At 39.2% G+C, this 27,960-nt stretch overlaps 2 protein-coding genes and 2 long non-coding RNA genes across 7 annotated transcripts in view; 2 read left to right on the top strand and 2 right to left on the bottom strand.

Annotated features, from left to right (window-relative positions):
* LOC145444720 (uncharacterized) overlaps positions 1 to 15,365 on the bottom strand; it is a 55,209-nt gene extending 39,844 nt beyond the window's left edge. Inside the window, exons 1-3 of one of the 3 annotated variants that reach the window (XR_013916771.1) lie at positions 14,927 to 15,350; positions 13,398 to 13,583; positions 12,312 to 12,504 (exon numbers count right to left, since the gene is read on the bottom strand). This is a non-coding gene — a long non-coding RNA (uncharacterized LOC145444720). Of the gene's footprint in view, positions 1 to 12,311; positions 12,505 to 13,397; positions 13,584 to 14,926 lie in introns of those variants that run through there. The other 2 variants (XR_013916770.1, XR_013916772.1) reach the window with 2 other exon arrangements.
* The window catches only part of LOC145444692 (uncharacterized), a 330,781-nt gene that overhangs the window by 97,198 nt on the left and 205,623 nt on the right, over positions 1 to 27,960 (top strand). The gene's annotated exons all lie outside the window — the stretch shown is intronic.
* On the top strand, positions 6,376 to 8,229 carry LOC145444956 (uncharacterized). Its single transcript, XM_080323035.1, has 5 exons — positions 6,376 to 6,785; positions 6,848 to 7,121; positions 7,186 to 7,421; positions 7,612 to 7,783; positions 7,875 to 8,229. The coding sequence occupies exons 2-5, from the start codon at positions 6,989 to 6,991 to the stop codon at positions 8,015 to 8,017; spliced, it is 684 nt and encodes a 227-aa protein (XP_080179161.1). The 5' UTR covers positions 6,376 to 6,785; positions 6,848 to 6,988; the 3' UTR covers positions 8,018 to 8,229.
* On the bottom strand, positions 20,371 to 24,152 carry LOC145444679 (THAP domain-containing protein 1-like). 2 transcript variants are annotated; one of them, XM_080322696.1, is made up of 6 exons: positions 23,803 to 24,152; positions 22,870 to 23,068; positions 21,433 to 22,768; positions 20,994 to 21,355; positions 20,681 to 20,938; positions 20,371 to 20,617 (listed from the first exon to the last, which is right to left on the bottom strand). In XM_080322696.1, exons 1-3 carry the CDS (start codon positions 23,961 to 23,963, stop codon positions 22,529 to 22,531), a joined length of 600 nt encoding a protein of 199 aa, XP_080178822.1. In that variant the 5' UTR covers positions 23,964 to 24,152; the 3' UTR covers positions 20,371 to 20,617; positions 20,681 to 20,938; positions 20,994 to 21,355; positions 21,433 to 22,528. The 2 variants fall into 2 exon arrangements, with proteins under 2 accessions (XP_080178822.1, XP_080178823.1); XM_080322697.1 differs by having other exon boundaries at positions 20,994 to 21,347.

Genomic DNA, 27,960 nt, shown 5'->3' with positions numbered 1-27,960 from the left:
GTAGAGTTTTTCCTCCGGCATGTTTGCTATATTGTGTCTTTATTGGTCAATGTATGTCTCGACATTCAGTTTGAAATCGGAAACCCTGATAAAGTATGTAACCGGATCCGGATATCAACTCTGAATCGATAAACCAATGAACAATATTCAAAGTAAACATGTTACACCCTGTGTTTCCACGAAAAAATACCATCCAGACATACGTCGCGCTTGTTTGCCCACGTCAGTATACGCGTAAAAGGAGGTGTGTGACATTGCATGCAATGTGTTGGTATACAAACATCGGGGAGTAAGCCTTCGATCCACAGACATTATCGTAGCCGGTAATTTTGATACAGATCGAATGTCATCACACCCGATAACAATACCAATAAGCCACATTGCAATGACTCTGAGTCCGTGCTATTACATCGATATTTCGACACCGTTCACTGATTTATTCGATGGCTTCATCGCGTTGTAACATTACAAGATAGTCATGACCCTATCTGCAGACGGACCACCCAGACCAATTGGATACATCGGTCAATATCCATCGTGTTGTCGACACCCAAGTTTTCTGCTGAGACTACAGCGTTTGATCTAGGTGAACTATCGAAGTACGGTGCTCGAAATGATTGCGATCAGTCTTTCAGTCACGATGCATGGATGTCGCTACTCCCACATAACGACTCCAGATAAATATCGTGAACTTCTGAAAATCTCGGACTGATACTGTGATCCAATAAGGTGTGTTTCTGTGGAATGAAGACTGCAATCGTACACCACAATAGAACACTACCTCGTGATTTCACACGCAATCATAAAACACACCTTCGTATGGGTCCAGTTCGTCCGGTGATATTTCGAAACGGTCATCGCCATAAAAGATCGGGGTTAGTCTCGTCATATCGGTAACATTTTGAAACTGTCATCACCACAAGGCTATTGACGTTGGTTTCAGTTGGTTATGTCAATCCGTTTCACAATCCACCGTTTTTCAAGTCCCCACACCATAGTGTTACGACACAGACAAGATGCGACGGTGGAAATAATAAAACACGGAAGGCACACTTTGGTGTTATTTGACATGGATTTTACACCCGATGAACCTCACATTCGAGCGATGCATTGGAATGACTCTTGTATTATTGATGTCCAAGGAACAGAAATGTATCGATTTATTGGTTTCGTACATATCCAACAAAAATCTGGGTATATGATTGTGCACGGTGAATGTCTGTGAACGCTCTATTGCTGTATAGTTCACTTTTCCCGTCGTGCGAATAACCCATGTTACGGTTCCATGTTCGTGTGTCGGTATGTCATGCTTCAGATTGACTCAGAGTCATTGCAATGTGGCTTATTGGTATTGTTATCGGGTGTGATGACATTCGATCTGTATCAAAATTACCGGCTACGATAATGTCTGTGGATCGAAGGCTTACTCCCCGATGTTTGTATACCAACACATTGCATGCAATGTCACACACCTCCTTTTACGCGTATACTGACGTGGGCAAACAAGCGCGACGTATGTCTGGATGGTATTTTTTCGTGGAAACACAGGGTGTAACATGTTTACTTTGAATATTGTTCATTGGTTTATCGATTCAGAGTTGATATCCGGATCCGGTTACATACTTTATCAGGGTTTCCGATTTCAAACTGAATGTCGAGACATACATTGACCAATAAAGACACAATATAGCAAACATGCCGGAGGAAAAACTCTACCCGGAATTGTTATCGCGATGGGTGACATAAATCCAACCGTTTTCTGAACACCGTTATCCACATACCAACCATCGTCGAGGAGGTGTTTTATTCAGACATTTTGACTCTGGAAAATCCAAAGCACGAACCCGGACATCACAGAACTATCGAAGTCTATAGTCCGATTTTCCAAAACATGCATTTCGGTGTACAAGAGCATATTGTATGTGGTTAATCGATGATATTGATGTGATACGACTGAAGGGGGTATACTCTGAAACCGGTAGTCGTGTATATTTCCGTCACTGTTCGTTGTAATCTATTTCAAACTATCGTCAATACAACAAATACCAAATTGTCAGGTGTGTTTGTCAGATTTCAAAATGAAAATGGTTTTGTTACTCTAGGAAAAGCTAGATGACCAAGAGAAAATGTATTGTTACACTGGGTAAACGTCAGATCTCCAAAGGAAAATGATATTTTAACTCAGGTAAACGACGGACCACCAAGTGAAAAAAGGTTTGTAACCCAGGAAAAATATATTTCCAAGCGAAAAAGGTTTGTTACCCGGGAAAAAATATATTTCCAAGTGAAAATTGTTTGTTGCTCAGGGAAAAAATATATTTCCAAGTGAAAAAGGTTTGTTACCCGGGGAAAAAATACATTTACAAGTGAAAATGGTTTCTTACTCTGGGTAAACGTCAGATCTCCAAAGGAAAATGATATGTTTAGTCAGGTAAACGATGGACTGCCAAGTGAAAGTGGTAATTTTACATACGTAAACGTCGTGGGTTCAGTGTCGTTGGTCTTGTTACACGTAGCTGTCGAGTTGTACAATATACTTGTCGTGAGTATACAATTACGAAGGGAGAGAATGAAATTGCTATTATGAGCGCCAGAAGGTTGTTCTATGTAGATTTGACAGTAACCCTATCATTCGCATATGACAAACACAATCACAGCCATTAACTAATTTGCTCGGTCTCGATCAACGCAAAAGAGATGATTCGTTTTTGGAAACCGTAGCGAAGACCACATGTAAATCTATGCGATAGACTTCTATCTCCTCACATTCAGTCGTGTCGTTTCCATTTTAATACGGACCCCCATGTATGACATGCACACACTAACACCGTAAACAGAAGTCGATGGTTTTGATTAATAAAAATATTTCTTGACTACATCGGAATGTCTATGTTGTAGAAAGTAAATATTATTATGGCGTTGTGTGTTTAATGAAAGCGATTGGTTACAAGTATGTTTTGGGGAAATAAAATTTATTTTTCTGAATGTGGCAGTTTGTGAGGTAATGAAAATATATCCGTGGTTTCAATTGGATTGTGATTGCGCTGTTTTAATGTATGCTTCAACATGGAGACTTGACGCTGAACAACAACTCGATACACTAAACAATTTGTCGCTGGTGTGCAAAGGGTTAGGAAAATTTTAATACAGCTCCATCTACTGGTTGTTTCGTTGTGAGGACAATCATGTGATGACTCAGCACTTTTCGGTAGCAAAGTAGATTGATCTATGTGAAAGATGTAAAGACCGTGACTAGAAAACATATGTACTCTGTTGTTGGAGTAGCTGGGTTATTGTTATGACATTGACAGAACCCTCGGGGAGTGGATACGCTTTTCTTTCACGAAAGTTTACGCGGCTCCGTTGTAATGAATTTGTGTTAACTACACTTGGATGGTGGATACCGCAGTTGTGCTCGACTCACACATGGTATTCGCATACTGCACGCATACAAACAACTCTGATGTTTCCGTTCGTACTAGTTCTGTGTTGAACTATTTGGTTATTAAGATACAGGAACAACCATTCAGACAATAAAGTTCTTGTGACATCGAAACAGTTTGAAAGCGCCACCAATCATTGTACATGTTCGTAGCATGAGCGAATATTTTCGTGTGTCATGAATATCTTTCTTATACACTTAGTATGAAATGAGATAATAATTAGTGTCCTACAAAAGTAAAACATGTTGTGTTTGATTGCATACTTTTTATCGTTGTTCGTTGTGGTTCTGAAATATGGATGAGTGTACATTTAAATATAGTAAGCAGAACAACTCAAGTAATAAATTTTACTCGTTTGAAAATCGGTTCGTTTGAAAATACCGATCAATGGAGTAACAGTATCAATATGAGTGGTATATTATTTTTCGCGATATGCAACCAATCTTCTAAGCAGAACTTGTCAATAGTTTATCATGTCATAGAAAAGCCGATTGTTATGAATTCAAAACAAATGTACTTCGCTTATCGCGATGATGGAAATTACGTTCAACGGAGTATTTCGAAGTGGTATGTTCAACAATCACTAAATGACAAAAATATCAACTGTGCATACAACTCGGTTAGGTAAACGATACAGTTACAAATCGCGTGTAAGCTAGATTTACAGATGACAGCCTGATGATGTAAAGCTCAACCACTCCAGTGTGTTTTTTGCAAAGTATTTGACACAAACAAAATATTGAATAAAGACCTACACCACGTTTTCATTACCAAGCGAGTGGAAATTGTTTTCTATTGGCTGGATATGATTTACATTTAGAAAAGCGATATAGACCGATTAAGCGACGCTGTTTCATATCCGTCGAGTGAGTAAAATTTCTTTGGAGTTCGGTTTAGTGAGTTAATTGCTAGGGGCTCAATCACATACAAGTAACGTCTTTTAGTGACAGAGTATTGTGATGACATTTACTTTAGCGAATGACAACGGAAAAAATTTCGATTGCATTGTCGGTGTATGTGTTACACAAATAATTCTAGTACACCTAACTATAGGGCACATTCGCCAAACATCGTACAAATTGTTTCTTCGTGATGGTAACGACTTTCAGCGGCTTGGTTTCATGTCGGGAATTATTATTTGAGTGTTCAAAAACAATTTCAATTAATACTACAAATGAACAACGATACAAAACACGTTTAGTGATAGCAAGTACTTCCTTGATATTACGATTGTTGTGCACCAGAAATTTCTAACTGAATTGGATGCGTCTAGCAAACATACCCCAATTTACTTTTGTAATGATCAAAGTCTCCTCGCGATATTTTGCATTTAGCACGTTCTATGGAAAGTGTGAACGGAGTTGAGTATTAATCGTGTACTTGGGATAGTGCTTTGATATCAAAGATAAATTTTCACGCTGTGTAATGTTTCGATTCTCTGTTGTGAATACCGACAGTAACGACATTGATGTTAAATCCTCACTCTTGGTCATTGTAAGCGAATCCTAAACATCGCAACAGTCGGTATGGAAATCGAACGCATGCATAATTTTAGATAGGCGACACTAACAAGTTTATTACATCCGTGAAATACTCTAAAACGTCGATTCGTGATTGTGTTAGCTATATTCATCTTCCATATCTGTGGGCACAAAGATTTCTTAACTTTGGTTACAGCTCATTCGTAACGAATTGTTGCGTGCAATCTAATAAAGCGCTAGTCGAAGACGAATGATTTGATTTCAATGAGCTTGAAAGTCCTTTTGTTTTGGTGTTGGGTTTAATAAAATTTGTATGACTATAACGAATCCGATTCCAAAAGTGCTATATTACATTTAACAAAAAGTTTGATGACTTGTATTCTGATATTGATAGATGTGAAAAGTAATATGACTAGTTTGTAAAATCTCGGTAATGTTCTTTGTCATGTCTGTGTTCAACAAATATGCGATCAAGTCTTACCATTCGATATTAACTTTCGCAGTCGACGTAAGCGATAATTTGTTGAAGTAACAATATCGACGAGTTCAATAATATTCCCCATCGATGCATTCGAATAATCTGTCAGCTGCAAGCTGATTAAAAACTTGATGCCGTTTTGTGGTTAACTCAAGTCAGTGGTCGCGTTTGTGTTGATTTCAGGAATGATCATGACGTGTTGGCTGGGTAAATTAGTTAATGTGGTTGTAACTATGACCGTAAAGAGTTGCTGACATTCCAATATCTTTTACGCTGTCATATATGGATTCAATTGTGATAATTTAATTCTCAGTTATTGTTCAGACATTCAAATCTCGTATACTCAAAATATAATAGGTTTATGTCAAATCGCGTATATGCACCGATTAGTAAATACTTTGTCTTACAGAATAGTAACGACCTTTACCGTTGAATAAAAATTATCGGTCATATGAATACAACCAGGACGAATTAATTCAAGTTTGCGAGTTGTAGTGTTATAATCAAGTAAGTGAAAACTATATTTTTAACACCGGTTAATGTTATGAATAATTCTTTTGAGTATGGTAAGATGTTAAAATTTCTCTTTGACAAACGGAAAGCCAGATCGTGAATAGAGTTGTAATGCTTCATTACTTGTTTCAAATCAATGTGCGTATAATATCGAAATGGTACTTGGAAAGATGGTAGTCATGTTTGTCAATCTATTTCAATTCAGACTATGTTAAAGTCGAGACATTTCATTTTGGATTGTCTGAATTTAACTTTAGTACATTCCGCGAATGGATTCCGACGCCGCACTATAACATTTTTGATAATAAGGACTCAAGGATTTTCAATCAACAATACCTGAATTTTTTTTTTGGTAATGCTTGAGTTGGTAAATGATAAGTTGCGTGTTTTTGTTAAAGGTCAACTGCATCTTCAAAATGACTTTACCTTATTTCGTACATTATGTGGTTAGGAATATGAATAAAATAATGAAAATTTAAAATACCTTATAGTTTTCAAGTAATTTAAATTATAAATCGAAAAGCTGAAAAACGGATATGAAATCATTCAGCTATGAAATGACGTCATGTGAGTTACACAGCAAAAGTCCTGGTAAGGTAAACAGATAGCTATTCGTGTTGGGATTGATTTTGATACTGGATTTGATTGTGAATATGGAAGGTATGAAGAAGATGAGGCACGGAGGTATATCTTGTGTCGCGTATGGTTGCTCGAATACGCGATATTCGGTACCCAAAGTGTCTTTTCATCGCTGTCCAAACCCTATTGCTGGAGAGGATTATGAAGACTGTGTGAAAGTGATATGACTGATATCCAATCCCTGTCAAGAGAAGATAGCTTTCACCCAACAGAGTTAGATGGCGAGTCAGAGTGAGTACTTGAACAGTGTAATCATATTTATACCAAGTCTTCACCAATATATTGATTTGCAGGCATTCAGATTCAGAGGAATGTCTGGAGAATAGCAAGACCCAGTTTGTGATTGTGTGTGGGCAGAAATAAGCTGATGGGCATTTTTCAACATTGTCCAATGTGTCAATCAGAGTCGGACGTGCAAGAGTCTGGTTTGGTGCATGGCTGTTCTACAAGAAGAACAGCTGAAAGTTGTGGAAATTGTAACTGACCGGCACCCACAGATTCCAAAGCATATCAGAGAAACACATCCAGAAATAAAACATACATTTGACACGTGGCATCTTGCAAAAGGTGAGACTGGCTATCTATTCTAAACAGTCACTCTTTTCCATTCACGCATCATACAATCCACCAGGTTTCCGCAAGAAGCTGTTGGCACTATCAAATCGAGCTGACTGCAGAATAATTCGGCACTGGATCAAAGCTATTACGAGTCAAGTTTATTTTTGCGCACGCCGTGGTGATGGAGACCCAGATTTGTCATTGGAAATCTGGCGAGCAGTTGCTCATCATAAATGTTCATCAGCAACCAGCAGTTTACTTCGTGTGAACATACAGAACTGCTGGAACCAAGGTTATTGTTTCATCAAGGTAAGGTGATTTACGGGTGGTGTAGATGCCGTTACATCCTATAAAGATGAAATTGCCTACTTGACTGTATCAAAAAGAAACAAACTGCTCCATTCAGCATATATACATGATACATATCTAGGCCTAAATTTAAGTTGAATGAATAACATCTTTGATTCTGTTGTTTACCATTATGACAATCCATTTTCAGATTCATTGGCATATGAAAGGATTTTCGATGTTCTCTACTCCATGTGAATGGAAAATGACATACGCCATCTATCGCCGAATGGAAACACTGCTGGAAGTGAACCATTCAATGCCCTCCTCAATCATTTCTGCCCAAAGTTATATCACTACAACCATAACAGTCAAAAAGCCAGGTAGGTACCTTGCAGTGTCTCGGCTATTCAAAACAACCTATATCAGATTTTGGCATAATTACTAGCCTCATCAATTATGCATTTTTTGTAGGATGCAGTTGGCAATTCTGCATTTCAATGAAAATTGCTCGAAAACTCGGAAAATGTCGAAAGGAGCACCGCGGTACTGTGTCAAATACCCGAAGTACAAAAATGGGAATGTACGGTCCACAAGATAAATTCAACATTTGGTAACTGCCGTTGATATGACTGCATCATAAGATTTCGTCATATTGTTATCCATGTTCTGGATTACTGCAATGAGCTTGTCGAAGAAGTTCAAGCACTCATCAGAACTGGACCAGAAACTGTTGAGTTGAGTGATTGTGATGAGACCGTTCCACCTCCTCTGACTAAAACAGCATAATCAAAATTAGCAGAGAGGAAGCTATTGCCTGACATAAAACCCGATATGCTTTTCTGCCTGACACAGTAGTTATTTTGGTCGATTAGTTGTAGGCGTTTATTATTTGGAATAAAACTGTACATTCACAATGTGGCGTTACTGAACTGGAATCCTTTGTAAGAATTTGACGTAAATTTTGTTCAGACAGCAGTAACAACGCATGCAGGCAGGATTTTCCGCTGGTTTTTGCCACAGAATTCCCGTACCCAGCGAACACAATTTCTGTAGGCAGTATGTTTCAACTTCCTGAAAAGTGAAAATAAGTGTATTAGTTCGAGATAAGTATTTGGCAACCGAATCAGAGACTCATCCCATTCATGCATCGAACTCGATGTTATTATTCTGTGGCCATATTCCTGTTGATATCCATAGTAGGACATCTCCAATACGTCAACGTCCAGACACACTGAATTGAATCCTGGCAATTCTGTGATACACTTTAGCTCTGTCAGTAACTCTCGGAACCTCCTTACAGCACAAACTTATCAAGATACATGACTGAAACGAGCTATTACACTACAGACTATATATACAACTGTATTTAATGTAGTCTCGACGAGAGGCTTGCGCTGAGTAAGCTAGGCTGATCATGACCCATCATATGAAGCTGCAAGGGGTTCCACTGACGTGGGATCGATCGCATCAACACCTGAACCAATCCGGCATTTAAACGGTAATTTTGTAAGTACGTGCAAAAATGATACTTACATTCGACATCCGAGTACTCGGACTCAGTTTCAATATCACTTGGCAAATCCGTTACAATGGAATCCTCGGCTATAACTGACCAGAATAAAAACTGCGAGAACACAAATAGCCGCTGTGACCGGTGTTGATAATATGTGTCACTCACTTGACGTCACAATGCAGATTCTGCTTTTTCTGTAAACATGCCAATATTGGAACTTTCAGTCAAAATTACGGCAATTTCCGATTGAGTTGAAACACGGAAAGTCTGTAATTTCGTTATGAAAAAAAATTCTGAACATGATTCCGCAAAGTTGTCATGAAGATGCAGTTGACCTTTAAGCGTTTGATTTCTCAGTAATAAATACAATTATTGTATGTGCATACTTGTGATTCTTGATTCTTGTTTAGTTAGTTGGTATTGATTCTATAGGTGTGAAACAGCAGCGTGGAATGTGTGAATAATTCGATGCGACTGAAGTTGGAGTCAGCAATATTCAAGTTACGTTCGAATCAACTGTTCGCGGTAAATGGATTTCTCAAAGGATTAGAGTTGTACCGGATCAACACATTCAAATACGAATCAACTTGGTTTGTGTAGTGAGTTTCATTTCAAGTTGACAAATTGACACATTGATTGAATATTCTCATGATTCGCATCACGCAACCAAAGTCAACGTGAAACATATAGCGATCGCGAAAAGTATCAAATCTTGGATATTCAAGTCACCGTCTGCGACGGTTCTGTTATTCGGTGCTTATTACTTAATAGGTAATATTCTTATTATATCAGACTCGTGAAATCCAGTTCTGCACCAAACTACCAACATATTACATTGTAGCGATTGCGATGTATGTAACCACAATTCACGAGAGATGGTTATGTCTTATAGGTGTTATCTTGTGAGCGATCGTAGGATTTTAGAATTATTTCGCACCTTTTTGAATAAGCGTACACTTTACAAAGGATTAGGGTTAGAGTAGAAATAAGTGACAATTTGTCGCTATTCAAGTTACCGACACTGGCGGTCCGTTATTCGTTACTTATTAAATCTTTACGAGTGAAATCAAGTTCTGTGACAAACTGCTTACGAAAATTTCACCGCGTGAGCGATCGATATGCCTGTAACACGAAGCCGCGAAAGATGGTTATGTCCGAGACATTATCTTGTCAGCGCTCGCGGGGTTTTGCAAACTATTTCACACGTATTTGAAGTGTTAGTTTGTGAACGCGGTTATTGTTGGTATTGGAATCGCCGTCTACGCCGGCTCTCTGGTAAACTAATTACCAAATATTACCTTGCTAGTGATTCCTAGATTTTGCAAACTATTTTCACGCCTTTTTTGTTGAAATTACGACATGCCACCCGCAGTCTATACCCAAAAGTACGAATCACCGCCGCGGTCATAAGAATAACGATATATTGAAGTCGCATTCACCGTAAACGTTGGGATTAACTCGTATCGGTCATATATAATAATTTGGGATATACACATTAACTAAGAACCAATCACGTGACTATTAACTTGATACATATTCAACACCGTGCGAGAGATGCATATACCAGAGATGAGCGGATTTGAAATTTCTATGTCCTAATCCAATCCAAATCCGAACCTTCAAATCCAAATCCAAATCCTAATCCATAACTTTTTCATATTCAAGTCCATGTCCAATCCTAATCCGATTCCAACTGGAAATTCAGAAAAAATATTAATTTATGCAATGGAGGGATTCGAAAATTTTCTTTCACAACCAACGATTCACTTGATTCAAGATAACTTAGTAACCATAAGTACATTAATAACTGATCAGAATAAAGTTTGTCGCCATTCGCCACACGACATTTCAATCTCCCAGAAAATAGTTCAATCCAATCCAAATCCTAATCCGTTCTGAAAAAAATGTCTAATCCAAATCCAATCCAAATCCGACAAAATTTCACAAATCCTGTTTTTTCAAAACCTAATCCTAATCCATGCTCATCTCTGGCATATACCCGAACGTACGAATTACCACTACGACACCGGTTGAGCGATCCCTATACCGAAAATAGTCACCGGTTCAAGACGAGTTTCGAGGCACCGGTTGAGTGATCCCTATACCGAAAATGGTCACCGGTTCAAGACGAGTTTCGCGGCACCGGTTGAGTGATCCCTATACCGAAAAGGGTCACCGGTTCAAGACGAGTTTCGAGGCACCGGTCGAGAGATCCCTATACCGAAAAGGGTTACCGGTTCAAGACGAGTTTCGCGGCACCGGTTGAGTGATCCCTATACCGAAAAGGGTCACCGGTTCAAGACGAGTTTCGAGGCACCGGTCGAGAGATCCCTATACCGAAAAGGGTTACCGGTCGAGAGATGCCTATACCAACCCAGGCACCGGTCGGGTGGAAGGGGGGTCTGAAAGGGTCACCGGTTCAGGACGAGTTTTCGCGGCACCGGTCGGGTGCACCCATAAGAACCCCATGGCGCGTCACGAGCGATCTATATAACTACTGACATATATAGGATATGCCTTTTCTAATAATTTTACCGCCTATGACCAAAATCAGTTGTATTTCAACTCGACATCATTCGCTGCCACACAGTCAAAGCGAGAAAGCAAATTCAAAACTCAACTAGAGACATCATAAACTATGGTTATTGATTTCTGATATTTCACTAAATCAGTGGCATGACAAATCACGCTTTTTAGATGATATTAAAAAGATAGTTGGCTTCTGTCACTGCTATTTGCTTGGACTATAGTCATATATTCGCGCGATTGCAGAATATTAGCAATGCCTGATAAGACGGAAATGATTCTCTTCCTGACAATAGACTGATGGGTACGAATACACATTTGCATTTCCTTCGGAAGTATTGGAGACTTTAGTTTTACCACTAATGCCAAACATATATGACGTTATCAAAATCAGTTTTCTATTGTTCGCACTTTGCGATAAGAACGAATTTCATTTGTTGCAATCCGTCTCCCAATCGGGCAAAAGCGCGATAACGACTAATTGAAATCAAGACATACACCTGAAGAACATAAGGGGGCTTCGTATATGTCAATGCGCGTGGGAATTGAGTGTAAGCTTACATTGTTTATTGATCTTGATTGTCGCAATACTCCCCAGCAAACACAGTACAGACCAAAGATGTAGAAAAGCCGAGCCGATATAGTAGATATTAGATCTTGGCAGGTCGTAGAAAGGGGGATTTTGTGTCGACTCAATTCAACGTCTTTTCCATGTCCTTCAATAATGTAAATATTATGCAGATGCTACAGCCTTTAAACATGGTGAGTAGAATGTAGATCCTACGTTAGAAGAAGAAGATCCTGATATAATAACCTGTTTTCTACCACTATGGGCTTAACCCTGATCACGGCTGCGTACACACACCACATTATTTACTACATATTAATCACATTTGTGATAATTTAATTTCAAACGAATTGGCAATAATGCTGTTGTAAAAAATAAAACGAACAAACGAACGAATGTCTTTAGAAAGAAAGTGAAAACAGTCCTTATCATCAGGTTTCATCTTCTGATGAGCCAGTTAAATAACCAGCATGCGGCCTTTTCTTTTCAACACCCTGCAGAAATAAAATGAAAATGATGATTAATAGCTAAGACATTCGTACTGCGAAAATGGCAGAGGTAGCGACTAACGAATGACTCCTACATTTTTTTCGCCCATACTTACTAAAATGGATTCGATTCTGAACTATTTCCACTCATGTTTTCAAGTTTTATTATTATATTTTTTAATATTATATGACTAGAGAACTGACTTCAATCGTCACTTCTACTTGATTATCAAGATCAACGATGACTACTTCAGCACTCTTTGAAAACAGCCACTAACACAAAAAGAATTCTTGACTAAAATTTCTTCACATTCTGTCCAAAATGATCAATTCAACAATCCAAATGAATCAGTTATTTGGCAGCTAGTTGGAGAGATATATACTCAAGTCTAGAAAGTGGAATGATACTCTGCATGGAAAGCTGAAGACCTAATAATATTGTGTACAGAGAACAAAACATTTGAGTGGCGGCACTGGTATAGACATTAATAAATTATTAGAATTGACAGCTAGATAACCAGCAAGACATTAAAATGAGAATTAGTGCAGTTTCTTAGGCTGTAGTGATACTCAGCCAGTAATTGACCTAGCAGAGAGCAAAACGTTGTAAATAAAGCGAGCGAAACCTCCGACAAATGATACGATAAAACATTAGAATCGACAGTCTTACTAGAAGCAGAATAACAATCATGAGGGGTTAGAGAACAGAAGCCCGGGAAGTGACCATCAGAAATTACTGCATACTGGCCGAACAAATCCATGACCACTAACAAATGGTCTTTCAATAGTCAATATTGATACCAAATGACACCACCCCTATTTCATAGCAACATTTAGCAAATACAGCGCTGGAGTCAACCTTATATAAGCGCTAACCAAACGCCCATTAGTTTTCCCACCTACTACTTCGCGGATGGAAATACGCATTAAAGCGAACGGACGCGACTTGTCACACTCTTGCTATTTCTGCTCCTTTTTTCTCTTCGTTCCTCTTTTCTGTCGCTTCCGCTTGAGGAGAGAAACAGTCGGCCGCGTTTACGGATCGTGAATTCCCGGTGGGTGATTCTTCCTCGAATGGTCAGCACCTTGAAAATTGAGAACAATGTTGTTGCAAAATGCATGACAATTTGAAAGTTACATCATTCTAATTATTCCAGTTATGGCCGTGAATCGTTACCACTCTAATTATTCCAGTTATGGCCGTGAATCGTTACAAGTGCGGTAACCATAAGAATTATTACTAGGCCCTATACTTCAACTACAAATACAATATATTGTATAAAATGATTACCAATTCTTTTACGTTGATCGAGTCCCAAATAGATGAAATATGTCAAAGAATTTGCTAAATTTTTGTATAATTTGACAGATTCCGAAATCTTCTCAAAGTGCACCTTTCAAAAATTTGATATCAAGACTCCCAACATTTTACAATTCGAAGTTGGATGGCTTTACCAATACAAGCAAACAGTTTGTATCGCAATTGACAATTATGTAGAGAACGCTGCGAGACATATGAGTAGGCCTACCCTAAAACGTTTCTCTGACATGGACATTAGGGCTCTTAAAATATGACTTTTTTCTCAAATCGTTCTGGCTACTTGATAAAATTGTTAGGTTACCTAATTTAAGCCTAAACACAAAATTTGGTTCAATTCCAGCCAGTAACCGCTTTGCTACAGGAGAAGAAAGTTTATATTTATTATATAAAAATAAATAGGTAATAAAAATTTGAAAATTTTCTGTTCACCCCATGAAAGTGTCAGGCTGTCTATAGAAACGATGCTCACCAAATTTGGTTCAATTCCAACCAGTGGAAGCGGAGATATTGCCGTCGAAAAATTTGGATTTGAATAAAATAGTATTTACGGTGACCGATTCTTTGTTTACTTATTAAAGTTGTGCTCACCGTAAGTACTATTTTATTAAAATCCAAATTTTTCGACAGCAATAACTCCGCTTCCACTGGTTGGAATTGAACCAAATTTGGTGAGCATCGTTTCTATAGACAGCCTAACACTTTCATGGGGTTAACAGAAAATCTTCAAATTTTTTATTATTCATTTTTATATAATAAATAGGTACTTTCTTCTCTTGTAGCAAAGCGGATACTGGCTGGATTTGAACCATATTTTGTTTGTAGGCTTAAATTAGGTAACCTAACAATTTTATCAAGTAGCCAGTCCGATTTGAGAAAAAAAGTCATTTTTGAAGAGCCCTACTGTTCATGACCGTCCACGTTTAGAGTTGCATCTCAAAGATGCTAAAATAAGCCTAAATATAATCCAAGCAATACGATCGTCCACTTTGACTGACTGAATTTCTAAAAACACCTTGATAGCTTCCACATCTTACGTTTATATATACCGTCTGCTATCGGCACAACAAAGTAGGCCTATTTAAAAATACCAAAACAGATTCAACATACCACATCTCTTGCAAAGGCTTTTGCTTTCATTCAATTTTCCATCAAACTTCTTTAAATCCTCATTTGTGGTGAGTTGCTTTGGAATTCTTCTAGGATCAATTCCGATATCGTTTTATCATATACAATCTATGGCGGAATAAAAGTTTCGGATAAGTTCTAAAACGAACACAATTTTCCACACAAAAGTCAATTGCCACACGAAATGCCAAATGCTACGGTCTCATTTTACAAGGTATGGCGAGGAAACGTAGTGTTACGTTCCATTATAGCTAAACACCAATGAATTGCGGGTTCGAGCGTGACACGTCGACTCCATAATTCCTACCGAAGTGTTGGCCGTTTATCTAGGCTCCTCCTCGCCATCTGATTCGCATAGCCATGTCTTAAAAAGCCTAGGAGTGGGCCGTGCTGTAAGTGGGCAGATGGTTGCCGATGCACCTGGCACTTGGTGAACTCGGCCGCACAAACTCGGCACTTGGTGAATTCGGCCCTCGGGAAATTTTGAAATGAAGTGTATTTACAGCTATTAATATGAATTATCAAACTAATAATAGTATTATCAAGTGATTCGTCTATCTTGTAAGGAGGTCAGGGCATCCGTAGATCGCGCAGTCACGGCGTGATTAGATCACGGATTGCGTAGCCACGGGAAATAACACAGCGCTCATATACCGACCACGCGCGGTCTGCTTGGAATCGATGGCGTGAGTCACGGGCCTGTGTCGTGTAAGTTTTGAGAAGATGGATCTTGGCGTTGTATGTGAGATCAAAACTGTGGAACATCAAGCGGCGCTTCTTCGTTTAGCGATCACGACAAGCCAGTGTTCCTCATCAACAAATGTTTCGCATGATCACGTCAAAATAAATTATTTTTTGCCTTTGGAGAGACGATTCCACTCTGGGATTAGGGTGTCTCGATGACACGGTTGAAGGATCCCAAGATTACGAGATTTACCACGAGCCACGACACGTTTAAATTTCCTTTTTGATACTGTTCATTCATACTAAATGCATTTCTAATGCGAAGGTGTTCTAGTGCCAATTCCTCCAAGGGCCGAGTTCACCAAGTAAAGAGCGTCGCGTTATTTCCCGCAATTACGCAATCTGTGATCTAATCACGCCGTGACTGTGTGATCTACGCATGCCCTGACCCCCGTACAACATTGACAACCACTCAAAGTGCCAAGTTCACCGGCAAACATTCCAGTAACCAATCATGGTGACCGGCTACGAGATCTACCACGGCCGAATTCACCAAGTGCCGAGTTTGTGCGGCCGAATTCACTAAGTGCCGAGTTCACTGGTAATCGGGCAGATACGGAATAATAATAATAAGATCCGGCCTGGTGTAAAATGACCAGTGTAGTCGAACCACCACCATGAACACCACAAACAAACAAATAAACACCTAACATGGAAAAGAAATTACCTTTGCAGCCTTTGACAAACACAGTTACCATTGAAACCAGCAATTAAGGTCTTATTCGAAAGCAGAATAACAACTGTTTTAGTGGACATATCAAATCAAATGTTGGAAAGTTCATGTAAAATAGCCCAAAATATTATCTTACTGTGACCATATTCCATCAATATAGTCTGGCTAGCTAAATTCTCTGGGCCAACATAATCAAGCTGCGTTTGGTTTCAACGATTAATAATCTTGTCACTGGATTCGAGGTATGATTGCACTCAAATATCAAATTTTGCTCCATTAATCAACATCAAGTTGAAAATGTCCATTCTTGCACCAACTTTTATAAAATCATGAATCAGTGTTCTACAGGAATGTATCTATATGACTTATATACCTAGAAAATTCAAGCATAAATATTATGATATACCGTAGGTATAGGTACCGGTAATTCAGATGTTTGAAGCGAATTATAGTGGTCTAATTTCACTAAATTAGAGCGAAATGCCAGCAATATAATTGTAATCTAATTCGGAAAAACGGTTTAGCTCTAATTCTAACCTGGAAAAGCTGAAACTTTTCTATAGTTGTCTACACCTGTTTTGCAGAAAGTCAAACAGCTCTAGGCGTCATATACTACAGGCAATTCGAAATACCCCATAAGCTATATGCTACTGCATATATACCTTTAACCCGCTACCTCAGTCAGTCACAATTCCTATATATTTACGGCATTTACCATACAGAAAGAGCGAACTATGCCTGGGTGCGACCTGTTGCGCGTCAAATCTTTGTATGGCGCGATGACGTAAAATTTGAATCGCCGAAATATTCTAGAAGTCACGCATCGATAATCATTTTCCTAAACGTACAACATATCACTTATTTAGTTATTCTCTGAATAAAACTATTAACCATACTCGTTGAACATGCGAGATTACCGAAAGAGCGAATATATATATAATGAAGATCATATATATCAGAGGAAAACAAAACTATTCGACCTTGGAGCAACAGCACGAATATACAACACCGGTGACATCCTCACGCAATAAAACGAAGGGAGAACATTGTTTTCTAATGGATAGAACGAAGCTACCGCATGAGATCGAACAAAACCGGATAGAATTCATCGTGATTGAATGTACCGACAAAGTCATCCTTTCTACGTATTTTAGTCGTACCCGCGAGAGATAGAAAATTTGCATTATTAGGTTAACTACCGGATATAACGAAGCCTAATGCATGAGATGGAACAACACCGAGTATGAATTTATTCTGATTGAATATAACCACAAGACCATCCTACTACGTATTTTAGACATTCCCTCGACACTTAGAAAATCAGAACCTAATCGAGATGATCCCGGATGATCCTTTTACGGTTTTGTGTTTGCTGGGTCCTATTTAACGCAAAGCGCATCCTGTAGGTTTTGGAAGCTAACAACGGAAGAGTGGATATATAAATAGTAGAAACTAAATTCCAAACTTACATTTGCGATGACATGCCCACGTTGTATACATTAGGATGTGGTTTGTCGTTATGTCTTTCCTTGTGTTGTCAGGTCAGAGCAGTCAACACTTCTGCAGTATAAAAGACCCAAATATATGTAAGACTATAAGAATGAGATGGGTCAGCGATTTACAGTATTAAAATATCGTTGGAAAGGGTATTTAAAATTGTACAGAGCACGCTAACAGATCCCCGGGTTAGCATATTTGTTGCTGGAACAGATTTACACCGGTTTTGTCTTGCAGCGGGTGAATTCAGATTTGTTAGCGTCAGAGATCTCAAGAGTCCTGCAATCACTGAGCTATATAAACACTGGAGTGCGCTACTCGCGATATTTACGTTGTCACTAGAAACAGTTGCATTGTGGGGAATAGGCTGGACGATTTAGTACAGGAGCTTATGGAAAAACGTCCAGTTTTAAAATATATTTGATTCGTATTGGGTTTGTAGTATTTTATACGAATGGAGCTTTGAATGAATAATCATCGTAACATTCAGGATTTGTTTCAGCCCAATATCTCGTGTTTATATCTGTGTTATCTGTGTATTTTGACATGTCGAAGATATAAGTGGTTTCGATTGTTCGTGGTTAAATAAGGTTGTCTATGTGTCATCGTATGTACTTTTTTTGTGGTTATATTCCTGATGTAGATTGCTTTACTCGCTGTATCCAGCATATTTTACGTGTACAGAGATAACCAAGCTGTCAAAAGATGTATAATGCCAGTTCAGTTATCTTTCAGATATATGTATCTATAGGAAGTAAAAGCATCTACAATTGCCAGCTTGAAGTTATTATCGGAGCGTGCCTCAGAATTACCTATCCTGGATTCAAAATCTTCATACTGCAATGGAGCTGATGTGAATGCTGTAACTGCCAGCTACGTGGTGGCTGTGAATATGGCTGATGGAGAAAATTCAGCATCATGGGACATATCAAAAGGCACTGCTGAAATCAATTGAATGCCATTGTGGTTATTCTACGTATTTATTGTTTCAGCGTATTTAAATAAATCCAAAAAAGAGAAAGTAAAGATATGTCTGCTATGTGTAGCGATGGGGTAGTGATTTCTGTAGAAGTGACTGAATGAGTTCATTGAATGAGAGAAACAAGAAATGCATGGGTCCTTATCTCTTTCGACGCCGCGTATCCCCATATGTTCGCTAGAGATTGTCTTCAAAACGCCGCGTATCCCCATATGTTCGCTAAATCGAGAGAGCGTATTTTTGTCTCGAAAATCTGACATGCCGTTTTGCGTCCATGGCAGTCGGGGCATTGTGCGGTAATGAATTCAAAATTCAAGACTTGCTACTAAGTGGCAATTTCGCTGGATTACCTGTACGGAATAGTAACTTTATTTGATATATATTTCCACGACGGTAATGATTTTCAACAGATGCCAATACCTAAAGACATTTTACATCATTATCACCAATCTTTAGCGACACATCGCGCGTTAAGTTAATATACGGATCTACTGAAGCCACCAAGTCAGTACATGTACTGCGACAACACAGACTTCACACCAATATATACGTATTTATTCAAGTTTTTCAAACGTAAAATTGCATCGGGAGATGACGAGGACTCAACGGAGACAAATAATGATGTTTTTGTGCAGATCGTTGCTTGTAATCGTACACAAATGGGCTCCGTCGGTATGTTACTGCGCCTGAAAAACAAACTTGAGTACCGGTACTAGCAGAAGTCAAATTTTCGAGCCATTATTGCGGATTTGACGTCACAATGATAACCTTGAAGCATCGACGGCCGAAGATCATGTCGGCAGCAGTATTTCACGACGGTTCTGAACCTCCGCATTGCCATTGAAAAGAAATTAACGATTTAAGGATAATATATTATCAATATATAATATAATAAGAACATTCTGTGAAATTTACAACGTCACAGCTAATCTATAAGTACCATAGAAACACCAACAAAATCCATACCTTGGCAGCAGTGCGCCAGAAATCAGCCAAACTTCAGTTCGTACCGAAGCCTGTCCTAGCAACACGACAGAATCAATCAAGGCACGTTACGCATCATTAGATAGATATCGTTCGCGGCTACAATACGGACGTGGGTACGTCTCGGTAGCTAAGGTAGCGACGAAGTTACGATCGGTTGAAATTGGGGTTATTTGGTGAAAATCGCGGCGTTTTGAAGACAATCGTCAAATTTAGCTCGGCGTCGAAAGAGTTATTCAGATGTGGCTAGAATTGCCCAATTCACAGTGAAATTGACGCTATGTTGGTTACAGCAATCTGTGCACTGTGGAAGTTCATAATAAATATTAATTTTATCGAATCAATACGGCACAAGATACAATCTAAACGGCGTACATGTATTTGATCATAATTATACCTATAGCTACCCATATACGTGTGTACATGAAGCTTGGCTCGTTTTGCACTTTCATGAAACCAGAAATTAGATTAGATTCAAAACTAACTGGACATGTGAACATTTCAACACAGTTTTTCTGCCCACGATACTTGCCTACCCTACTAGATGAAGCACTGGAACCTGGCTTTAGATCAACCATTTCTGTGGTCACACGCAATAACGCGCTGTACTGCCTCGTCACACGAAATACCGCGCTGTACTGTCTCGTACCAAAATGCTGAACTGTTGTTTTCAGAAAAACCAGCTTCAGTTATGAGAAACGAATTTTTCTATTAAAATAACAACATAAAAAAAAACAGAAATAAATTAATTAATTGTGATCGACTTTACGTCGCCTTCGGCGTAATTAACGGTGATCTGAAAGTCAAATGTGGGATAAGTTAGGGATTAATATCTGCGAACGAGGTATAATAAACGAACCGATTCTGATCTTAGTTCCAATTTAATGGAATTTCTTCTCTTCTTACGCAGCACAGGCACAGTCACATTGAAGGCCACCCCACTGCGGGGCCTACGACGACGACGTCGGCGGCGACGACGTCGTTTTGGGGCACTGTTCAAGATAAATGAACTAACATGTGAGAAATTGTTCACTTGAAGACACATTGATCGACATACCTTGATGTCACGACAACGTTTTTATCTACATTGGGGGGTAAGTCCCATATGATTCGAGTTCTGAAAAATAGTATTAAATGTAAATGCAAGTAATAATGACATATTCATGGGATACCTTTTAGCCGTTGTGTCTTCCGGTTTCGGTCTATTTTCTTCATTTTTTTTCTCCATTTATTTCTTTAGTTTTTTCTTCAGTTTTTTCTTCATATTTTTCACCTTCGTACACAAATGATAATTTATCAATATCCATAATTAATAATCTTCTGTAAAGATACGGAAAACGGTTAGTACAGAATTACAATAATGAAAATTCTGCGGCATATGAAGAAAGTTGCCTCAACATTGAGTGAAGCGAAAAGGATACCAAAATGCGTATAAAATAGTAAAGAAAGTGTGTTAGCCGGTGTCTTCTACGGGTTTGAAGTATGTGTTGGCTAGACTTGCTCATCCTTGCTCCCTTCTTTGTTTTCTTATTTTCTGTAAAGATACCAAAAACGGTTAGTACAGAATTACAATAATGAAAATTCTACGGCATACGAAGAAAGTGGCCTCACCTCATTCAGTGGGTTAGCCGGTGTCTTCCGTGGGTTTGAAGTAAGAGTTGGGTATGTAAATATTCTTTCTGTCGACGCAGGGTTGACTTTACAGCTTAACGATGGTCGATTCGAGAACCTTTGAATGGAAAAGAAAACAGCCACGAGCAAGTATGGAATAAAGCGATAGTTACATCTGTGTACAAGAGCACATATCATATACGTTCTTGTCTGATGTCCTTTGATTGTATTCTACTCCTAGATGTTTGAATTTAATCTTGCGATAGGTCTTGGCGATGTCTTTTGTCAGAGTGATTATATGATCGTCACCAACTGAGGTGTCATAAATATGGTCTTCAAGCTCTGGGAAAGCTGGTGATTTACCAGACATGTTCGACAGAATAGCAGTGGCAAAGGCGTTGATCAAGTCCTTGCAATGAGGTAACTTTCCAGAAGTAACATGAATCATTCGCTGGAAGCATTTTTCAGCATCCTCACATATTGCAATATCACCAGTAGATGGTTTAGTTAGGCCACCCCTGTTCTTGAATTGCAGGAAACTGCCACTGGTTGCCGAAGCCACCATGAGCGACCCTTTACTGTTGGGCAAAGACATCGCTCACCCACTGACTTGGCAACATAGCCAGCAATATATGATATGGCTTGACTTTTGTACTCCGACAAAGTTGTTATTTCAGGAACATATCCTAGGTATCGTTTTCCATCCCAAAAAACCTGATTGCGGATCGACATTTCATCCATAATTATGGAGCATATTACAGGATTTGCTGATGCCTCTACTTTTCCTCTGATAGCAGAAAAGGCAATACTAGTAAAGCCAGTCTCAGCGGGAAGTTTTCCATACCAGCGTCTTATCACACTTGGATGGGGAAGAGCAAGTTGAAATTTCTGACGCACAAAATTGTATGCCTTAGTGGAATAATACTGAAGCGTCATTGCAAATGATTGAAGTTCCTTAGAGTATTTGACTCCTCTTCCACCAGCTTGTAGCTTCATACGTTGCAAGAGCTCACTTGGTAGACCACTGAATTTTTGTGACATTACCTCTACACACGAATCGCTTATCAAATTGTTCTTCTTAAGAGATGCAATGACCTCATCCAGAGTTTTCACTTTTTTTTGGAAGACGGTATGTTCTCATTCTGGCTGGAACCAACCTCTTTTTAATTTCTGCCACCCTACGGCGTTGCTGTTGAACGACTTTTCGAGGAGACGTGTGCGCACAGTAGCTGTGGTCGTGAAGAACTAGGCCTACTTCAGGTTCAGCGGTTTGTGCTTCATAATGCCGTTTCTTATCTGGAACTGCAGAAGGTCTCACTCGTCGGTTGTTCGAAGCCTGAAATTTGTGAATTTTATGTTAACTAGGGCTAAAATAAAGGTATAGTAATTGGAACTCAAACTTTATAAATAATAGTCACTGTCTAGTGTCTACCGTACCTTTGGCCTCATATATTTTGGAAATTTCAGAAATCTTGTCGGCACCGCATTCGTCCTTAAACGAATTCTCCCGTCAACACGGTAAATATCACTTTCTGAAAAATGATCAGAGCAGATGTCCGACGATCTTGCTGGCTCCCAGTCTTTTCTTCTAATACATTCTATCCATCTTTCTTTCAGGGAATCATTGGTAGGAAAGCTGCGTTGTAGAGAACATTGTATCAGTTCACAAGTAATTCTATGATACGAAGCACACCAAATTGACCATTCTTTGGTATGAACGATGATAAAAGTAGCAGGAACATATGTGAAATTATCTTGTTTGATTTAAATATATCTGTTACTTTCTACCCCAGTAGGATAAACTATTAGGTAACCTTTTAAATCTAAAGCCAAAGGTAAACCTAAATAAAACATCTTACGAGACAAATCGAACGTCTCGCAAGCACAAAGCTATAATGAACTCGACCACGGAATTAGCAATTTGAACTTTAGTGTGAGCATCTGGCACCAGAAATATAGAATTATTACTCAACTATGCTGGACAAAACCGTGTGGCCCTCAATTATACCTTTCGTTCTAGTCCTACCTCCAACCTTCACGACAATTTTAAGCAGGGATTTAGTACTAAGCTAGTTATTGGCTGAACTGCCCATACAGAATACAAACAGTGATCTGGCTGGTCATGCTATTACTGGTATACTGATGAACTGACATGGTGCTGGGATTGCTGATATAGTCTGCTCTGATCATACAAACATCCACATACTTGTGACAAAATGTTCTGGTATAATGACACTTTAACATGGCCTATTCATGAATGCTGTGGCTTATCTGGACATTGATTGACTGTGATGGTCAGGAGATATTAAAAATAGAAACTGATTCTTCAAAGATAGTCTTGCTGCCCTGCATATTCTGCCATTCACTCACCGGTGAAATGTTCTTGGATGCCGACGCTTTACCAAAGACTCTTCATCGTTACTACCATCGCTATTACTTCTCATATATGACTCCGTGGATATCTTTTTCTGCCTTTTACTGCACCCATAGGCGCAACAAACACTACCACCAAAACGAGATGTCTTCGACATGTCGAAATACACAGATAACACAGATATAAACACGAGATATTGGGCTGAAACAAATCCTGAATGTTACGATGATTATTCATTCAAAGCTCCATTCGTATAAAATACTACAAACCCAATACGAATCAAATATATTTTAAAACTGGACGTTTCTCCATAAGCGCCTGTACTAAGTCGTCCAGCCTATTCCCACAATGCAACTGTAATATTGTGACCACGCAAATTTGCTTAGTCGGAGATGGTAGTAGTTCGGGGCTTGCCTGCAATCGATTCACCCGCTTCGTTGATGGTTGATTTCGTATGGTAATTATTAGGTTTCAACACGATTGTTCATCAGAGGCGGATATCTGGTGATTGTAATTGTAATGGCAATGGATTATGGCCTTTAAAGCATTTTCAAGTAATTTTATTCGACCTTGTACTTAAATATTTATCGATCGGTTTGTAATAAGGCTAAGGCACAATGGTTTGAGCGCTCGAATTCGAATCGAGTATTTAATGTAACGATTTTAGTCAGGTAGTGAGAAACTGCGATAAATATATTTTCTATACTTTTTCCACGCCGTGGACGCCTTGAAACCGCCCCAATCCAAAACCTCTAGCACAAGGTTGCACAATTGCACATATTGGCGGAAGCGACATTTCTGTCAGATATAGTGATAATAATCATTCGAAAAAAGCGTTGTTCAGGCAACAATTGTCGCACAACCCAATATTGCAGCAATTGAAACGCGTCCTTTTTGTCTTAATGCCTTGGCGTTCAACACGTACTGTCAGTTTATCGCTTACGTCTGGTAATTTACGCCCTTCATGTGTTTACACTGTAAAAAATAAAAACCTCGATTTACCGCGAAATGTTTGGAAGCACGGTAGCCAGACATTTCGTGGTAATTTAACATTACCGTTAGTCAATGTAAATTGAACTTACATTCGTCCGGTAATCTCACTTTACACGCCAGACTGTAATGTTACAGTCACCTCCGGTATATCCAATCTACATTAATCCTGTATATTTGCCACTCAGACTGTAATTTTACCGCCTACCTACACACATGCTGTCTGTGTAAATCAGGATTACATACCAGCTTGTAAATTTACGTACAACCGATACCTATCGCAAAACAACCTGATGCTAAAATATCGCAAAAGCTTCTTCACAGCCCCAAAACGAGATTGGAACAAACTGTATATTCATTCATGATTCACGATGAGAAGATTATCGATGGAAAAGTATTGCTGCTGGAGGTCTAATTCTTCTTTAGGAGACATGCAGTAACACGAGTGGTCTCTCACCATCGGCCAAACTTCCAATTGTTTCTCTTTCTCGTCCTCATCCCTTCTGTGTAGAGTATCTTGCAGCTCCACTAAAAAGAATTCATGCGTAAGTCGCTATAATAAGCAAAGTTCCTAACCTAGACATGACATTATAAAGACTACTAAGACAAAGAGGGTAACAAAAATATCACAATTTTTGAAGTCCCGGTACTGATACATTGTGTGGTGACGGCTCCGCCTTTTACATGATATAGTAGAGATTCATGACCTACTTCACCATGCACTTTATTGCATGCTGTTATTTCTTGACCCCCGATTAGGATTGTCCAGCGTATCGGTAGTGGAAATATATTGAAATCGCCCAAATGTACCATAAAAAAATTCTTTCGTGACGAGCACACGATTCTAATTCCTGGTCAGATTTAGAAGGGCGCTACTATATTAAAATCGAAAAATTAAGTTATGTTGAATTGCGTGGAGCGCGAAGAAAATTTCAAGAATAATTAAAATCTCTAAAAAAATTGGGAGTGAATTAGTAATTTCAATTTGCATGTCGACGGATGCTAACACATACTAATTGAATTAGGTGTTGGCGGCCGCACAAATTCCCATCTACGGCAGCAGGTTGCCCATCCCTGATCTTATGTCTTACGCCATTGAATCCGTATTCCAGTCTTTAACATTTTTGACAAATTTCCCCAAACTTGTTTGAAAATAGCAAAAAAACATTGGACAGGACATCAATTTGTTTCAAGGTAGGTTGCACTGAGACTAACCCTAATGCTGGTAGTGTCTACAGAGAACAAGGCGTCGTTCTGTACTGCCATGCCCAATTTGATCAGTTTTGAAATTGAATTGAATCAAATTGTGTTGATATAGGGTAGCTTAATTGAGGGCGAAACCGAGCAACCTATATTGCATCGAAGTCTGTCTTACGCAGTGCAGTTCGCCAGCTATTAACAACAGCTATCCAGCGCAAAGAGCTTTAGGCTACTGCCAAAGCTATGAAGTAATCAATGACTTACTTGTGGGAATTCCTCTAAATCTTCAAAGAATATCAAAAATTTGCTTAAATGAAGTTGAGCGCGACTGCTGGAGTTTGAATTTGGCGAGCTTTCTTGAATACGAAATAAGTTTCATCTTCAACAATCGTCTTCTGAAAATGGTTGTGAAACACATGTTTAGTCAGAATTCATACAGACTTTGTCAATTTCTCGCGTTCCCCAGGTTGAGAACCACTGATCTTATGTATTGAAGTAAAAGGTTCCTCATTTGAGGTGGCATGTGTATCAAACAAATCTAGCAGTGGATGGAAACATGTCTATGCTATGGCTCAAAATGACATGAACATACCAACAGTTTCAACTACTCCGCGGCAGAGTATGTGGTGTCACAGGTCATGGGTCAGTGTCATAGGTCGACTAACATCCCAAAATAGAACAGAGAATGCGGCGAATGAAATATTTCAATCATGAAATCAAAGTCATCCCGGTGGTGTGCACAGTCGTAGATATTCAAGGTAACGAATACTATGTAGCACTGTACCTTTTACGATGCGTATCCCAATCAGCATTCAACGATCGTGTCCACTTTCTTCAAGCACAAGCTTCGCTCCACCCTTTGCTCAAATCTCTATAATGGCCAGACGACGATACGCCACTCTAACGATTTCAAAATAAGTGGTATTCATCCGCTGACATGCCACCAATAATATTTACTGGCCACTGCGTTATAATGTTTGATTTAAGTCGTTTTTTTACAGAAACATTTATCATTACATCTAGTCCCTTTCTTTCCCATCTAATTGCGTATAAATTGATATTTGTTCCATGTGATGTCACTACTTACCGTATTGACGTAACCAGACGCTGCTTGTGATGTCACAGTGATGCATTGGTTGTTTACTACGAATCTCAGAAAAATCAGTAACGCGTAACGGTAACCTAATGTAAGCTATTACAGGTCGCGGTCGCCTTGTTCGCCATTACACTGTAAAAATAATTCTTGTAAAATAGCTTGTAACGAGCTAATAAATGCTTGATACAACCTCGATGGAGCTTGTAAATGCCAAATGCAAGCATATAACAAGCTGTCATACGTCGGTGCTTGTAATTGTGCTTGTAAATTGTTTATATTTTCTGCAAGAAGAATGAACAAAAATAGCAGTCTGTACTCACTCAAGATTCGTCACAGACACGATAACACACCCCAGACACCATACCACACCCCAGACATGCCCAGACACGATGTCCGAGTGTCAACACAGTTCGCACACGCCCCCGACATGTCCCAGACATGATGTGCGATCGAAAACGCTGTTCGAACTTACTCCAGACATGCCTCAGACATAATGTCTTACTGTCAACGCATTTCGAACACACCCCAGACATGTCCCAGACATCATGTTCGAGTGTCAACAACAGTTCGAACACACCCCTGACATGTTGTTCGAATGACAACGAAGTCCGAACCTATCTCCAGACATGCCTCAGACATGATGTCCGAGTGTCAATGCAGGCCCGACACACCCCAGACATGCCCGAGACATGACCCAGACAAGATGCTCAAATGTAAAAACGCAGTCCAAACACATTCCAAACATGATGTTCGATAGACAACGCAGTCCGAACCTGTTTCAGACATGCATCAGTCATGATGTCCGAGTGTCAACGAAGCTCAAACACCCCCCCCCCCCGTCGACATGCGCTGACATGTCCCAGACATG

The sequence above is a fragment of the Botryllus schlosseri genome, chromosome 8, assembly GCF_051294905.1.
Source record: "Botryllus schlosseri isolate E-star chromosome 8, Bs_hap1, whole genome shotgun sequence".
NCBI classification, from domain to species: domain Eukaryota; kingdom Metazoa; phylum Chordata; class Ascidiacea; order Stolidobranchia; family Styelidae; genus Botryllus; species Botryllus schlosseri.
This window is presented reverse-complemented; position numbering and strand designations above follow the sequence as displayed.

Coding starts and splice junctions, on each gene's coding strand:
- LOC145444956 (XM_080323035.1), top strand. CDS start 6,989: ATGGCTGTTCTACAAGAAGAACAGCTGAAAGTTGTGGAAATTGTAACT. Junction 7,422..7,611: donor AAGGTTATTGTTTCATCAAG/GTAAGGTGATTT, acceptor ATCCATTTTCAG/ATTCATTGGCATATGAAAGG. Junction 7,784..7,874: donor CATAACAGTCAAAAAGCCAG/GTAGGTACCTTG, acceptor CATTTTTTGTAG/GATGCAGTTGGCAATTCTGC.
- LOC145444679 (XM_080322696.1), bottom strand. CDS start 23,963: ATGTCGAAGACATCTCGTTTTGGTGGTAGTGTTTGTTGCGCCTATGGG. Junction 23,069..23,802: donor CATCCAAGAACATTTCACCG/GTGAGTGAATGG, acceptor TCTACAACGCAG/CTTTCCTACCAATGATTCCC. Junction 22,769..22,869: donor CAAAATATATGAGGCCAAAG/GTACGGTAGACA, acceptor CACAAATTTCAG/GCTTCGAACAACCGACGAGT.